The following is a 16900-nucleotide window of genomic DNA, read 5'->3' as shown; positions in this document are numbered from 1 at the left end:
AATCATATCCAACTCGATGAGAACTCATTTTTGAGACGTCTACTGTGTACCCCCGCATCAGCTTCCACGGAGTTAATTCACAGAGAGGTGGGGCTAAATTATATCGAAGATCTTGCAGCCCTTCGCCCCCTGACTTTATGGCGTTCCATCTGGTCTAAAACCGAAACCATATTTACCCAAAGAGTAATCAGAGATTGTCTAAGGCTGGACTACTGTCTGTATATACCTTGGCTCAGACATATCTATTACTGGTTCAAGCTCCTTTTCAATCAAGATCCTTTTTTAATTCCTGAGGAAGCTGCCAGTATATCTAAATTAGATCTCAAGGTGTCTTTTTTACGTTATACAAGACAATCTAGAGATCCTGTCCGTCTTAAACAGTGTACTTACGTCTTCTATGGTGAAAATAATCTAAACGAAGGTTTTCAGCCATATCTGACCGAAGTCACAAGAAGATCTCATCGCTTTGTTCTTACCCGCCTAAGGCTCGGAATAGTACACCATCTTGTGTCCTTTCCTATCACCAGGCAGCATAGTAATATTTTATGCCCATGTGATGATTCATCCAAACAGAGTTGTTACCATTTTATGCTTTTTTGTAAATTTTATGTATTTTTAAGACGTCACTTTTTAAAACCTATCTTTTTAAAATACAATGTCCGGACTACAAAGAGCGCAATGCAGTTACTGTTTAATCTGGAGAGTGCAGATATATGTTTTCATACAGCTACTTATATTTTGAAATGTATGTGTGCCAGGAAATCTATTATTATGTAATTCTCTTGGCCTTCCATAAGTTGCACTGTCACTTTAGCGAGTGAGCAATACAAGCGACTCTTTGCACATGTCCAGAATCGTGAATTGCACTTTACTTTGCATTTCTTTTGCACTCTAACCGGCATGTTTGTTCTTTGGTCATATAAATTTTAAGCCTACTGGAATTATTTTATCTGTTTTATATTGTTCATCCTATCATGCACTGGCACTTTATACGGGGATGGTAACCTAAACAATTTCCTGGGGTCAGCATATCAATTATTTCTATTTTGTACCTTTCTATGTAACTGGTCTATATCCTGTTATTCTAAAGTTTTTATTGTATGATGTTGTATGTTATTTCATGTTTGCTATGTGGCTGTTTAAACATGCCGAATAAAGCATTTTTGAACTGAACTGAACTTGTTATGCTGGGTAAATAAGAGCAGAGAGAGGGCTGATCCCTCAGGAAGATTAGCTGACATCTGTTTTTTTCCCTGGCATGTGTGGCAACAGCTGCTTATGAAGGGGACTAGCCTTGGAGCATCGTCCTTTATGCTCTCACCACCTGCAAACAGGACGTCTGGTTCAAAGTGTTTTTAATTAAACATCTATACATTTAAATGTAAAGCACATCATACAAATTGTAATAATGGGCTCCGCCCAAAAACCTAGGATAGAATAATTTTACCATGTGTCTGCTTAATTATGCATTGACCAAGGGACCGAAACATACAGAAAGAGGACTTTAAAATTCAGTGTAAAATATATAGATAGCTTCCTCTTTATGCATCATCCACTCCCTGTAATAGTCAAATGCCCAACTAAAAGTAGGCAAAGCCAAGCATATTCTTGGCAGGGAAAACACGTTTATGATGCTTTATTTCCGAAATTTAGTTGTTCATGCAAATCTATACATTTACTTATGTGTAACAAAATATTAGATTTGCAGATAGTTTTCTTGTTACGCTTGTATGCAAAGCAATAAGTATTTTATCTACATTTTAGTATTATAGTTTCCATCATACAGCCAACTGATCCATAGTTTTCATCATTTAGTCTCTTGACATTTGAGATCATTTGGCGATATTTGGATACGTAGCTATTTGTAATCTCCTTGGTAAATATTTTTTAGGTAGACATACAGATTTTTTTGTGTTTTTTTTATCCTGCCTTATTAAGAAAGTCCTTCTAGAAATGACTGTCAATCAAATAATGCAAGAACGGTGTTTTGAACAGTTTTAGGTAACTATAATGGTACTTCACAACACCAGGAAATTTATCTATGTAAAACCTTTATCTTATGTTGTTGATCTAACCTCAGGGAAGATGTAAGTTTACCAGTCGATTGTGAGCCGCTTTGACTTTTAATTAGAATTTGACATTTTCAAGCAGTCTCAAGTCATGTGAATTCCCAGGTACCAAATCACTATGCTAATTATGTCACCTGCTTTTCTTAATTTGATTACAATGCAAATTGTGTGTTTAAGCTGAATGCCTTGATTCTGGGATTCATTATAGTCCTCTATATTTAATAGATTTAATGTACCAGTACAAGAGTAGTGTGTGTCTGGATGCCATTGCCATGTATATCATTATCTTGACCTGTATTGTTGTAATAATGTAATGCCCTGGGTATTCTGAATATTACAAATTTGTTCCACTAGCAGTTGTACAGAAAGCACAAACTATAGAGCAGATAGCTGACATCCGGCCAGTTTGTTTTTGTGGTTTTTAAGATATGGACATTGTGATCATTAGCAGTTCCTCTAGATCTAATGTAAACGTATAGCAGCCATAGAACCTGACTATCCACTCGTACAGGCCACCGCTTTGCTCAGAGTTTGGACCAATGTAACCAATCAACCACATTGTCAGCATTGTATCCATTTGTTGCAAGTGGAAATATAGTCTTCGTGGCCAAATTTGGAATTGTGCTAGTTTATATGCATTTGTCTAGTTAGTTGTTTGTTTGATAAGTATATCCACAACAAATAAAAACCTATTGGTCTGGAAACCTTTTGAAATGGATTTTAAGAAGAGATGGTTCTGTAAGAGATGACATAGTTTTGCAGTTTTGCTTTCCTTTTGAAAAACAGTATTTTTCACTGAGTGTGATAGATTCAGATCTCATGTTCCAAGCAATTATGAGCTGCATTGGGACTACAAATTAAGGACCATACTTAAGAAACAAAAATAAACTAGCAATCACCTCATTCTGGACAACTGCCATACCATTTGCTATACTTTTAAAAATTCATAGTCTGCCTGTTAAATCATTCCTCGTTATCTCATTCATTATAGTGAAAGTTATATATTTAAATATATGAAGAATTGAGTAAATCTTCTGAATAGCTCCATTATTCATTCTGCTTAAGCAGTTTGCTCATAGATATTGGGTAACTTAAAGTATTGCGGCTATGTTCTAATTTAACCTCATAGAGCCTTTCCAATATTGTTATAGTTTGCATAATGTCTTCTGTTTCTAAATCCACCTAGCGCTATCCCCTTGGAAAACAGTCATATTGTGAAAGACCAAGATTGATTCAAGAACAACAAAATAGACCCGCTGCTACATACCATTTCAGAGTTACAGGACACGTTGTCAAGCAGGGTTTCTGTCCTGTATCACACTAAGTCTGGATTATATATGGAACACCTGTGTTTGCTATGGGTTTTGCACACTGTCTACATGTTCAAGAAACTTTATCTGCAAATGGAGGGTGTGCTCTTGACTTCCGATTGAACAGACCATTGCACTTTAAAGAAGGGCTTTTCTGCACAAAAATAAGAGCTATATGCAAACCCCTATCCTGAGGGCAGCCTAGACAGGTTTAAGCTTAAATTGACTATCCATGTGTGCAGTAACTCTAGTGTCAGCTTATCATTTGAACCTATCAGCAAATCTGTCACCTGGCAGTGTCTAGTCTAAATCACAAATGTCTGGTAACTCATGAGATATCTTTAGTAAAGCCCTGGTACACATCCAAGGACATTAGTGCCAGGCCACTCACTGCAGTGGTTCCTTCAAGAATGGCCATACCATATAGTTGCATATTACATAACAGTGCACCAAAAAGGAGTTGAATGGATGCCTCAAGAGTAACAGAGATCAAAGTATAACGCAACACAACCCCATTCCTCAATCACAGAAATAACACAAAACAAAGAATCAAAAACATTGTGAATGAGTACATAACAAATAATACTGTATATGCTATTTACGTTAAATTAGAAAAACAAGAGCTGGTGAATGCAATAGTTAGTTGCAAACACAATCATTTAACTTCTTTGATTTGACAAACACTTTTCTTCCCAATCTTACAAAACGGTAAATTTGCTATCATTCACACCATCTACCTAGGGGGTGGGTTCCTCATCAAATGGATGTCCCTATTCTGTTCCAACACCTCTACAACAATACAATCCTCAATTCTTAAATTCACACTCCCATCTCTATCCACAGCTTAGCAACCCAACTTTTCTTCACTGCATTCCGGAGGGATTCTACCACATTCCTCTTATTCACACTTGGAGACTCTTACCAGGTGCCAAACCTTTCCGTCACTCTGTAAAACAGAATTACATAAAACCTTTTTTTTTTTTTTACTTTCAAAGGTGAAGAAAATCTGCATTCCTCTTTCCTGACTGTACCCTCCATTCTTACCCTGACTAGGTTGCCGACTTCAATATGTACTACTTTTGTACCATACTTGTCGTCATGTTTAGTTTTGTATGCCAAATGGGCATGCAAAGCATTTTTTCCTCACTTCCTCAGGCGACCACTCCACCTGCCTAGATTTTGTCATCAAGCCTAGTTTGTCATTGGAGAATGTGGTTCTTTTGTTACAATAGTGGGAGTAATTCTGTCTACCCACAACATGCACATTACCTCAACATTGGAACACAAATTGCTGTTTTTTGCCAGTTGTATAGCCCCCTTAAACTCTTTTTTATCTTTTGAAGCGTTCCACACTGCCATTTCCATTAGGGTGATACATTGAGTTAATGTATATGTGTGTATATGTATATGTGTGGTGTTTGTGTGTGTGTATATATATATATATATATATATATATATATATATATATATATATGTGTATGTATGTATATATATGTATGTATTCGCCTTCCTCAGTGTTCCCCCAAAATATATAGTTATTCATTGTTTTTTTTTTCCCTCAGAATCAGAAAATGCTTTATTCGATTTTAAATACTTGGTAAAGTCATAAAAGCAGAGGATATAAAAAACAATTCATTTAGAATACACATTAAAAAAAATGCGTTTGCATATACAACTAGCCCAATGATACATAATTTTACAATTTAAAAACTAACAGATTATACTACTCCTTTTCCTCAGTATACTTTTCAAAAGCCCAGTCATGATTCCCTACAATACACATTATCCAGTAATTGTAAAAATAGGAAAGCCGGGCGATATTGCCGCCACGCTCAATGCTTTAAAAAGGGCATAATCCATCTGGCACGTTCTTTAACATAAAATTTACAAAAAAGGATAACATGCATAGTTGTTTGTGGTGCTAGATTATCGCACGGACAGTAGCAAAGATTCCTGGACCAGTCATTTATTGCTGGAAAAGAGACCAGACGTTGAAAACAATCAAATCTAAACCTAGTCAGTATATATCTATCATATTCCCCTATACACCACACTAGGTAGGGTTGAATGGAGTTACTGGCCAAACTCAGTTGATGGTGAATCACAGAGTTTTTGTTTATTTCCACTGCCAATCTTAGGGTCTCAAAATGATTTAAACATAGGGCTTTAAGCTCTTTTCTAGGTATTGTGCTCCTGGTATCTGGTTTAACATGAAAATCTGGTCTACTCAAGTCATTTGACAATTTTCTTATGTAATTCAGCCAGGGAAATTTTTTAATCTGATCTAATCCCATTGAGTCTTTAATAATCTCACGGTTCAACCCCAGGCTGGGAGAGGTCCAGACTCTATGCCAGAGTAAAATTGGTTGCATTTTAATCAGATCAGAGATGTGGGGAATTCCCAATTCACCGGGCAGTTAAAAACAGATGAGCTCTGAGGAACAGCTAATATACACATTAAAAAAGCATTTTATACCACCTGTATTGACGAAACATCATAAAATCTCAAAATCCCCGCCCCATATGTAGCAATACTTGTGCATTTAGCTTGATATATTTTTAGTATTCCCAGGGGCCTTTTCCCCCTTTTTTTAGAAAAAATAATCACTGCCGCAGTCGATCTCTTAAACACAAGTGTCCTTCTCTTGACCGCTGGTCCCCAGGAACCCGTATCCTCCAAAAAAATGCCAAGATAAGAGCACGTTTTGGTTGATTGAATTTTGCCGTTCCCAGCTGCTAGACTTCTACATATATTCTTCCCCTTCCCGCATGACATTACAAATGTTTTCGTAACATTCATTTTCAATCCCCTGTTGTCCATAAAATCAATGTAAGTTGAAAGGGCCCTCTGTAGACCAAGCTGGGTTCAGGCCATTAACACCACGTCATCCGCGTAAAGAAGGGAGACAATATGCTTATTATTAATTTTCGGTGAATCTCTCGCCCTGGCCACCAATTCCTCTTCCAAAGCGTTGGTATATAATGAAAAAAGGAACGGGGCCAGTACGCAGCCATGCCTAACACCCCTCTCCACGCGGAATGACTTGGTGCACTCACCCTTTAGTCCATACCTCACCTTGGCTGAGGCCCCCGTGTATAATTGCCTCAAACATTGCACCAATGAGGGCTCAACCTTTAGGTCCTCTAGAATTTCCATAGCCTATTATGGTCAACGCAATCGAAAGCAGCGGTAAGATCTACGAATACCACAAATAATTTCCCTGCCTTCGCTTGGGTATACTTCCCCTGTGACATGGAAAAATTTAGGACCTGCTCGATTTGTACCCATCCCCCTCCCTAAAACCGTATTGGACCTGGCTCAGAATATTGTTGTCCTCGGCCCACAGTTGAAGTTTATTCAAAACGACCCTTCCTGCAATTTTCATTAATGAGTCTAAGAGAGAAATGGGTCGGTAGCAGGCAGGATTTTCCCGGACCCCTTTTTTAAAAATGGGTATTATTACGGACACCGACCAGGATTCAATAAAACCCATAGCACAACATGCTTCTAAAACTTGAGTTAGCAACGGAGACCAAAGCTCTGTCGTGCTTTTGTACAGGTTAATCTGGATCCCGTCGGGGCCTGGGGCCTTACCTCTTTTACTCTCATTTATTGCCGCCAGCACTTCGCCATTTGTAAAATGGATATCAATCGGCGAGAAATCAATATGGTCGCCAAATGGGTTTAGTTCCTGGGCTATAGTAATAGCCTCATTACCCTTATTTCCATAGACCTTGGGGAAAAAAGTCGACCCATGATTTCTCATCAATCGCTATCTCAATCCTTGCTTTCTCATTATTGGAGAAAAACAGTGCCTTTACTGCCTACCAGAAATACCAACAATCCCTACGTAAGGAAGCCTCGTAAAGGTTATTCCATTCTTGATTTTTAATTTCTTTCTTGCGTTTATTCCTGGCAAGGTAGTCTTGGTACACGTATTATCAAACCATCCATTTTTTTTATTGGATGGCACCTTACGAGGACCACTCAGCAAATTTTGTATCGTTGACGTAATTAGGGAAAACGCATTCAACATGTCCCTATGAGATGTCCCTTCTTGCAGGCACTCAGTAATAGGGAATAAAGCCTTTGATATAATCTGTGTTCAGAACCTCAGGATCTTTCCTGCCCCAGCTCAGGAAATAGCCATTTTGACAGGCCAGCACAATATCTTGGGTCCAAGCCAAGCTTTCCACAATAGAGGGTGTACTCTTAAATGGAAGTAAGATATTAATACTGAACGGTAAATGATTGCTCAGACCATTTGAATGGATAAGAAATTGATCAAACCAATTAGCATACGATTTGGGATGATAATAAAATCCATCAAAGAGTTAGAACCCCGACCAATGAACGTGGGACCAAACTCTACTGGAGGAGAACACAACGTATTGGAAAAACCAAGATCAAAAGTTGCCATAGCTTCATTGTATCTTTCGCCCCTGTCTGAATGAACGAAGTGAGCCGCATGGGCGTTGTTTTCTATTTCAACGTCCCCAAACCCACATTCAGACTGACGACAGATACTGGTGTTAAAATCCCCGCCCCAGATCATAATCTTATCCATTCCTTTAGATACAACCAAATTACTTAAGTCATCAATAAGGCTTTTTAATACGTCAGCAAATTTGCCCTTATCTATGTTATTATAAAAATTAATAACCACTACCTCAACTTGCAAAAGTAGATAAATGCTGACAATTTGATAATAGGAGGTAGACTTTAGCGTTTTGATCTTCTGAACCCTCATCATATTTAAAATATAAATGCAAATCCCCCCCCCCCCCTTTGTCTCTCCCATGTGCTGACCGCAAGGCTGGGATGTGAAATGTCTTAAAACCATCAATATGTAGTTCATCCAACAACCACGTCTCCTGAAGACAAAGGATGTCAAAGTTGTTAATGAAGTCTATCCATATTGGGTTATTCACCTTTGACTGTAGGCCAGAGTTATTCCAAAAGACTACTCTAACAGTCCCTTGAACAGAATCGGGTTGGGAATTTAACTCCTGGTCACTTTCACCCTGTCTTTGACTTCTCTCCCTCTGCAAGTCGGCGACCAAACTACTATCTAAGACTACAGTAGATGTTACAACATTAAGATCTCCGCCGCTTAGTGGATCGTTTAAGACAAGTTTTAGAATTCCTTCTGGGGGTGAATCACCCATACTTTTCAAACCCGTAAAAATATTCTGATTAATATGATTGAGTTATAGGGGGCAAAGCGGTTACTGTAACACCCCCACACATGCCATCGTTTATACCTACAAACGGTTCCACAGAGGATACTGAGGGACTTAGTCTAGTTAAAACTTTGGGGGCCCGGTCAACTGCTAAATTATAATGAGCATTTGTGGCCGAAAGTCAGTCCACCTCCTCCAAAGAATATAAAGGCCCGTACCTATTTGTTACCTCTAAATTGTAACTTGGGTTACTATTAGGTTGAGTGGTTGTATGTGAGGCAGTGTATTTGTCAGACAATCTTGGCCGGTAAAAATAGCCCAAGGGGAGAACATGGATACCCTCATCCATAGGTTTATTTGCACCAATACGAGTCAGGATTTCATGGACTAGGGAAGGGGAACCCAAGGGTAGAACGACACAGTCCCCTTTAAATGTTTTTCTGGTGGTACCCACCCACGAGACACGTCTCACCATTTTAAATTCGGTAAACATCTCCTGTGTCAGTCCTGTTTTAACGCCCAGACAATGTATAGCTTTGTTCCTCAAAGTGACCCAGGATTCTTTATCACCCTCAGGGGTTGGAGGAACATTTGCCAAAATCAAGGTATAGGGGACCGCAGCTAGTGGAAGATTTAGACTAGTGGAGTTTGGCGGGAGCTCTTGATTATATGGCGCGCGAGTACCTTGACTAGGGCGTGTGTCAGATTGAATTAAATTGCCCCTTCATTCATTATTAGAGGCGCTCACACCCCCTCTAACCTTAACAGCCTTGCACTGTAAACCACTAAAGGTGGAGTTCTTCGTAGTTGTGGAACTTGCGGGTCTGCTAATACCCCCCGTCTCATTGCTCTGATAACTACGTCCAGGGGTACTAAGTGCTAGAGCCTGGCTTTTACCTTTACCTAATCCATCTACCCCACCAGACTCTGATCGTGTTGTTGTCACTTCGTTTAAACACCCTGTAATAGATACCAGGCCTGCCTCTATTTTGTCCAATCTCCTCACCAAGATACCAATAGATTCTTTAATAAATGTGGTTAACTCTGTTAATAGGCTCGTGATTCCTGACATGTTATTAATAACTTGAACTTTACTTTTGCTTTTATTTTTGGGACAAGTTACACGTTCTTTAGCTTTAGTAATAGTTAGTGTCCATTCCTAGTAACCTAGTTTTGGATTTTGGGGTATTGGGGGAATGGGAGGTGGAACCTTATGTATCAGCGGCAGTAAACTTTTGGAGGCATCTTTTTCTTAGAGGTACACACACTTTTGGGCGGCGGCAATGGTGCAACACCCGAGTCTATTTAAAGATATCTCAGCACTCCCGATCTGGACACAGCCGTTTTGATGTTCCGCGGTTGTCACATGAGTTTGTCTCCCCCCTCATGCAATATATGGTTGGGGGAGGCGTGTAACTCTTTGCTCAAAGCCTCTTCAACATTAAAAATGTGTTTTTCAAGAGCACCCACGGCCCCCATCAGATATTTCATTAATGACATACTGGAATCTTTTTCCTTAGTAGTTTTTTGGCCGGGAGGTAAATTATGCAGTTTTCTTTTTCCCATAACGTGGACCACAAGATAACCCCAACACAAAAAGTAAATGAGCAAAAATAAATGAAGAAAAACTGGGCTCCGCACACAATAATACACATGTGATACACCTCTTCGATTCAATCAGGGCCCCATTTAAATAAAAAGACAATAAAAAACGGTCCCAAATCAAAAGAGTAGATAAGTTATCACAGTCTCGCACACTGGTGTATTAATCCAAAATCCAGAAATCCAAGAGTTATGGCCCAGCCCAGCCTCTTTCGGCCACTTACGGGCCCGCCCTGGGCGAGACCGCGCGCGTCCCGCGCCGCGGGAGGCCTGTCGGTGTTTTAAGCTCCGGCTGGCGCGCGAGTAATACGCGGTTCCCGCCGCAAAAGCTATGCCCCCTGGGGAATGTAGTTTACGGTGGCAGTCAGCTGTGGCAGGTTGCAGGTTCCAGATTGTAAGATCCACAGGGTTGATGTGGGCGCGATTGCAGTGTTGGTCAAGTGGCAGCAGTAAGACCTGTGGTCAGGTATCCCCAAGGAATATGTAAATCCCTCTCAGTCGCTGGTCTGCGTCTGGCCCGGCCTCCGCTGCCGCTGTGAGGGTGGAAGGCCGCGACCGAGCTGAGGCACCGTTTTTTTATTTTTTTTTATTTAAACCTGTGACATAAATTGTGAACTATTGACACTCATTATGCATTTGATTAAACTTTCCCTCACAAACATCTTGTCTAGGAAGCTGACCCTGGCATCAGGATCTGCCTAAGGTACTAATTCAGTCTCAGGCTATCTAGAAAAATGATCCAGTACAACAATTCTATATTTCTCCTCACCATTTATATCCAAATCGGGTCCCATTAAATCTGTTCCTAATCCTTCCCAAGGCAAATTTGAACTATTAATGGGGCAAAGTGGAGGCCTGAACGTGACTTGTTTTTATCAAAGTTGTCACAATCAAACAATACCTTAACTTCCTCTCAGTGTTTTGATATAAACCCAGCCACCAATACAGGCTCTCCATCCTGTCTTTAGGTTTCATGATACCCTGGTGTCCTTTTTGGCAAATGTCTAGTAATTTCTTTCATATACATTCTGGCAGACCACATTCCACCCCTCATCACTCTTACATCCTCTAACATTAATTCATTCATTACTTCCTAGTAAGGTTGCAGTTTCTCATCTACATCTTTCTTTAAAGGCCAACCTACCTTAATCAACTTGTACACTTCACTCAAAACTACATCTTTCTCTTGAGCACCCTTCCATTCTTTACCAGATGTGTTGTTTATTTCATTTCCCTACACCCAGCGACACTATATCTTCAAATTCAGTCCTCACCACTTTCTTCACAGGTAAAGGCATGCAACTAAGGAAATCAGACACCTTATTTTTCACACAAGGCATTTATTGCACATCATAGTTCTAATCAGGAAATCTAACACAAGCTAAACATGTTGAGGCACTGTGTATCCCTATAGTTGTAAGAAGTTTTGTGTGTGGCTGGTGGTCACAACATAAAACATCTGAACCCCAGATGTATTGACGAAAATACCCCAGACACATGCTAAAGTCTCCCGTTCAATCACAGAATACATTTCCTCTGTAGGCGTCAAAGAGCGTGGAACAAAGGAGATAGCGGGCTCCTGACACCTTTATCCATGTGTGTTGAAACCGTTCCCAATCCTTTCCCACTTACATCGGTAGTGACCATGTTGCCACATGCTGAGTCAAATCCTTGCAATGGTGGAGCTCAGCCAATGTCCTCTTTAATAAGCAAAATGATTTCTGCCATTCTGAGGACCATTCAAATTTGTTCTTACACTTCAAAAGTTGTCTGTTAGAAAAAGTTTTACTTGAAGTATTTACAAATTTAGAATAAAATTTAGCAAGTCTGAAAAAAGGTTCTAACATCATCCTTGCTTTTGGGCGAGGGAACTCTTTTGATTACTTTTAACAATTAATTCTTAGGTTTGATGCTGTCAGTTCTAAACTCATGACCTAAGTATGCAATGTTATTTCTTGCGAATTTACTCTTACTGTATTCAGCCATAAGCCCCCCATTCTGTAAGACTGGTAGTACCTTCTTCAGTTTAGCATCATGCTTCAACCTTGACAGTCCCATCAGATGCTATCTTGAAAACAATGACATTTTTACCCCCTTGAATAGTTCAGTTTCTAATCCATATTCCCAAATCGTGGCATATATCTGAACAGTCTGGTAACTCATAAATTATCTTTATTGCAGCCCTGGTACACATCTGAGGACAGTAGTGTCAGACTGCTCAGCAATAGTTTCTCCAAGAATGCCTAAATCACATAGTTCCATATTACGTCACAGTGCACCAAAGAGTAATTGCATGGTGGTCTCCAGAGTAATATAAACCAAAGCACAACACAGTGTCAGCGCACCTGTTTTCTCTGGGTGCTCAGTGTTGTCATGCACTTGTGATTTTCCTTGTTTCTAAATTAATGTCTTTCTCGATTACTTTCTCCAGGGCTCACGCACTGCCTCAAGCCTGTCGGCTGCTACGCTCGCCTCCCTGGGTGGGACGTCATCCCGCCGAGGTAGTGGGGATACCTCCATCTCTGTTGACACAGAGGCTTCCATTCGGGAGATTAAGGTAAGTGAGACGTTATTGGCTAATGGGAGGGTCCCTGCACAGGACATCATTTGGGATTTACTATTTTTCATTCATCTTTGGAGCTTGCAAGCAATGAAAATGCATTTAACCGCAGCAAACATTCAACTGAGGTCTCATTTTCAGGAGGTTGTGGAGAACCTAATCCTAGGAAGACTAAATGTTCCCTTATTTAGAAAGACTGCTTTAATTTTCCTTATTCAATTCATGTCTCACCCAGACTCACCCAGCTGAAAGTAGAAGTAAAGGTTCTTCATAGTTCTGTGTGAAGAAAAAAATCATGTACGTGACTCAGATGGGGTGGACTGCAAATGCTGATTAAAAAGGATTCAAGGACATAGTTTGTGTGCAGAAGTTCATAACAAGACTCAAGGATTCTGTTCAGAAAGATTTGCCCCTGCGTGGTATATGTGTAACATAGCATGAATGAGTAACCTGTTTGGAGAAACAACAATACTGACTTTTGCCCAATTACAAGTTTTACTCATTAGTAAGACAACCAAATATCAGCACAAATTTGTTAGGTCATGAAAAATTTAAATTGTTAAGATACAGATTATTGTACATTTCTATCTCCCAATTTTAAGGATCCTGGAATATTTGCTGTGTCATAACTTTGGGATGTAGGCTGTGTGGCTATAAGGAATAGTCAGTAGCATGCATTATTTGTCTGTCCCCTAAGTTTCTGAATATTCCAAAGAAATACCTACGGGAAAACGTGAGAGAATTAAAAGCGAGGACAACAGAAGAGGCTGTTATCCAGTATTAGGGTATCTTTCATAGATTCACATGCCTGAATCAGTCCCCGTCGTCGGGATGGGAGTCCCCGGTACATAAATAAAGTAATGTCTCAGTAGACATATAGAGTAATAGGCCAAAGGCCTCACCTTAGTAACATATCCACGTCCTTTTGTAAAAAAGGACCAAACTTTAGAGAGTAGCCAATGAGCTATCACCACCCTCTAGAACTTTCCTGGAAGGAGCTCTAGTCCCTCAGATTTTCTACCGCACGTCGTGCTAAGGGAGTCTCCTCTGAGCCCTGTTCAGCATTCCTTGTTTCTGGATTACCAGTGTTTCTCGCTTCGACTTTCCATTTTCTGGGTGAAGTTCTTCAGTTCCTCATGGCAGATACTCAGAAGAAGGGCCTTTTCAGGTCTTGTGCTTCCTGTGGTAAAAAGAGACTTCTTGTGGACGATCAACACAAAGACTGTCTCTACTGCCTTTATCCGAACCACTCTTCAAAGGATTGTAAGGTATGTCGTACCTTTTCCTCCAAGACCCTTAAAGATGGTGAGGGGCGCCAGTATTGTCTTCTGAGGAAAGTGAGGGCTCGTCCATCTCTTCACAGTCCTCAGAAAAGACCAAGGGTGGCTTCTCCGGGCCCTTCGTCGCAGCCACCTCTAAAGAAGGCGCATAAAAAGTCTTCAGAGGTCCTTCCTAAGACTCTTCCAGTGAAGGTTTCTCCTCAGGAAGTTCTTCATGCCTTCAAAAAGCCTTCTTCCACCCCGTCAACGACGGCCTCGTCTACGGTGGCTTCGACGACGAGGAAATCTCCATCGACGGCATTGCATGTCACCTCGTTGACGACGACAGTTTCCACTTCTGTCGCGTCTCATTCCCTATCAATATCGACGACGACAACTCCATCATCGACAGCCGGTAGGTTTGTCTCGTCGACACTAAAAATCAAAAAGACATCGTCGACGTCCAAGCTGCCATCGACGCTACGATCGCCGACGAAGACTGTCCCATCGCCATCTACATCATCGTCGACGAGGACTCAGTCGACGACGGCTCAGTCGACGAAACCTTCATCATCGACGACGTCCCTGACGGCGGCACCTCAATCTACTATGGTGCCCGTCCACACTTCACCGTCAACGACTATGCCATCGACTGGACCGTCGACGACAGCAGATTCGGACATACACAGTACGTACGTACACCTAAATATCACCAAACGTGCACTGATACCGGCCCTGACCTCCCCTAGTAGAGTCCAGCTCTTGCCTCCAGCACATATTTTAGAGGAAGAAGACTCTGACGATGGCAGTATGTTCAGAACAGCGACAAGTCCATCGTAACTGCACGTTAAATTCCAAGACCGTTCCGATTATGAAGATCAAAGGCGGGAAGATCAGGCGGTTTCTCCGGAGGAATACCATCCGCCTCCACCTCCCATGGTTTGTTTGCCTGCTTCCCTGATCTCTGCCCTGCAGTTACTCATTTCGGACTATAAACAGAGGTTTCCAACGTCTGCAGCATCTCCGCCTCCGGTTGTGCCTCCAACACCAAGGCCACGACCTCCTTCATTGAGCTTACAGTCTGAGCCTGTCACACCACCACCTCCACTCTCTACAGACGATGAAGAGGAGGAAGACCAAGAAGGGGAACTTCAAGATTCCTAATCTAATCGGGACGAGTGGAATGATTACATACTTCCCTGTCCATCTTCTCCCGTGCCTACCACAGCTGACTCGCCTCTGGAGGACATTGGAGGCTCTCACAGTATTGTGGTGATAGCGGCGCAGCGCTGCCAAATACCTATGCCCTCACACCAACATGATTTTAAAGAGCCTTTTAAGAAGACCGTTAGATCTATCCCTATTATAGACTACATATGGGAACAGGGCGTTAAGATCATGCAGAACCCTTCTTCTGTGCCTCCAGTATTGCCTCGCCTGGATAAGAAATATAAAACTCCAGATACTGCTCCGGCTTGCCTGACAGGCCATCCGAAACCGGACTCAGTCATTACACAAGCTGCTCAGCGGTAATCAAAAAATCTTTCCGCTCTGCTGACTGCTCCTCCGGACAAAGAGGGTAGGCGGCTGGACAATATTGGCAAACGCTTCTCGTTTATGTCTGCATTGACACGGCTTGCATCCAATTCCTTGGCACTGTTAGGACGTTATAACCTGCAGATGTGGGCAGATATTGCTCCATACCTTGCGGCCTTGCCAGAGGAGTCAAAGGAAGAGGCGAAGAAAATCTTACTGGAGGGCGAGAGATCTGCATCTGAAATTATAGACTGTGCGATGGATATCGCCTCTACTGGATTTCGCCAACTCGCGGGCGCAGCTGTACTACGGTGCCAGGGTTGGTTAAAGGCGACTTCCTTCAGACCGGAAGTACAAACCAAAGTCTTGGACATGCCATATGATGGGCAGCTTCTTTTTGGGACACACATAGATGAAGCTCTGCAAGGTAATAAAAAGGATACCGACACGGCTAGGTCTTTGGGTACCCTAAAATTCAGGATCCCCTCTTTTCGAGGCTCAAGAGGGAGAGGTCAAACATCTACCAGAGGTGATTTCCAACACCAATCTTCCTTCTCTTCCACTCAGCAATATCGGCCACAATACCAGCAACGTCAACAGCACACCACCTACACTAAATCTTCCTTTCGTGGCAAAGGAGGGCGACAGAAAGACGCTGCTCGGTGACAATGACTTCCCACTACCACCAGTCTCCAACTCCTCTCTGCCCTCCAAAGTTGGAGGAAGAATTTCCCACTTTCTGAAAAATTGGAAGCAAATAACAACGGATCGTTGGGTCCTGCAACTAGTTCAAGTCGGACATTCACTAGAATTCATCCAAATTCTTTCCCAAACCCCTCCCCGACCTATGCTTCACAAAAATTTGCGTGCTCTGCTCCTGGAGGTTCAACTTATGGTCCAGAAGGGAGCTATAGAGAGAGTTCCCCCACGTCAAAGGGGAAAGGGATTTTACTCCTGATTTTTCCTCATACGCAAAAAGGAGAAAAAATGGAGACCGATATTGGACTTGAGAAATCTAAACAAATTCCTGAAAAAACAGTCGTTTGGTATGGTCACCATCCAGGAAGTGCTACAGCTCCTCAATGCGGACGACTACATGGTGTCTTTAGACCTTCAGGAGGGCGACAGAAAGACGCTGCTCGGCGACAATGACTTCCCACTACCACCAGTCTTCAACTCCTCTCTGCCCTCCAAAGTTGGAGGAAGAATTTCCCACTTTCTGAAAAATTGGAAGCAAATAACAACGGATCGTTGGGTCCTGCAACTAGTTCAAGTCGGACATTCACTAGAATTTATCCAAATTCTTTCCCAAACCCCTCCCCGACCTATGCTTCACAAAAATTTGCGTGCTCTGCTCCTGGAGGTTCAACTTATGGTCCA

At 41.6% G+C, this 16900-nt stretch overlaps 1 protein-coding gene across 27 annotated transcripts in view; it reads left to right on the top strand.

Moving 5' to 3' along the window:
* The window catches only part of LRRFIP1 (LRR binding FLII interacting protein 1), a 458695-nt gene that overhangs the window by 301322 nt on the left and 140473 nt on the right, over nucleotides 1–16900 (top strand). For all 27 annotated transcript variants that reach the window (XM_085645079.1, XM_085645077.1, XM_085645080.1 and 24 more), the window contains one exon: nucleotides 12597–12722. In XM_085645079.1, the coding sequence (XP_085501205.1) occupies nucleotides 12597–12722 (126 nt within the window). The remainder of the gene's footprint in view (nucleotides 1–12596; nucleotides 12723–16900) is intronic.

This window comes from Triturus cristatus, chromosome 3_1, assembly GCF_964204655.1.
Source record: "Triturus cristatus chromosome 3_1, aTriCri1.1, whole genome shotgun sequence".
NCBI classification, from domain to species: domain Eukaryota; kingdom Metazoa; phylum Chordata; class Amphibia; order Caudata; family Salamandridae; genus Triturus; species Triturus cristatus.
Note: the sequence above shows the minus strand (reverse complement) of the source record. Positions and strands in the feature narration are given on the sequence as shown.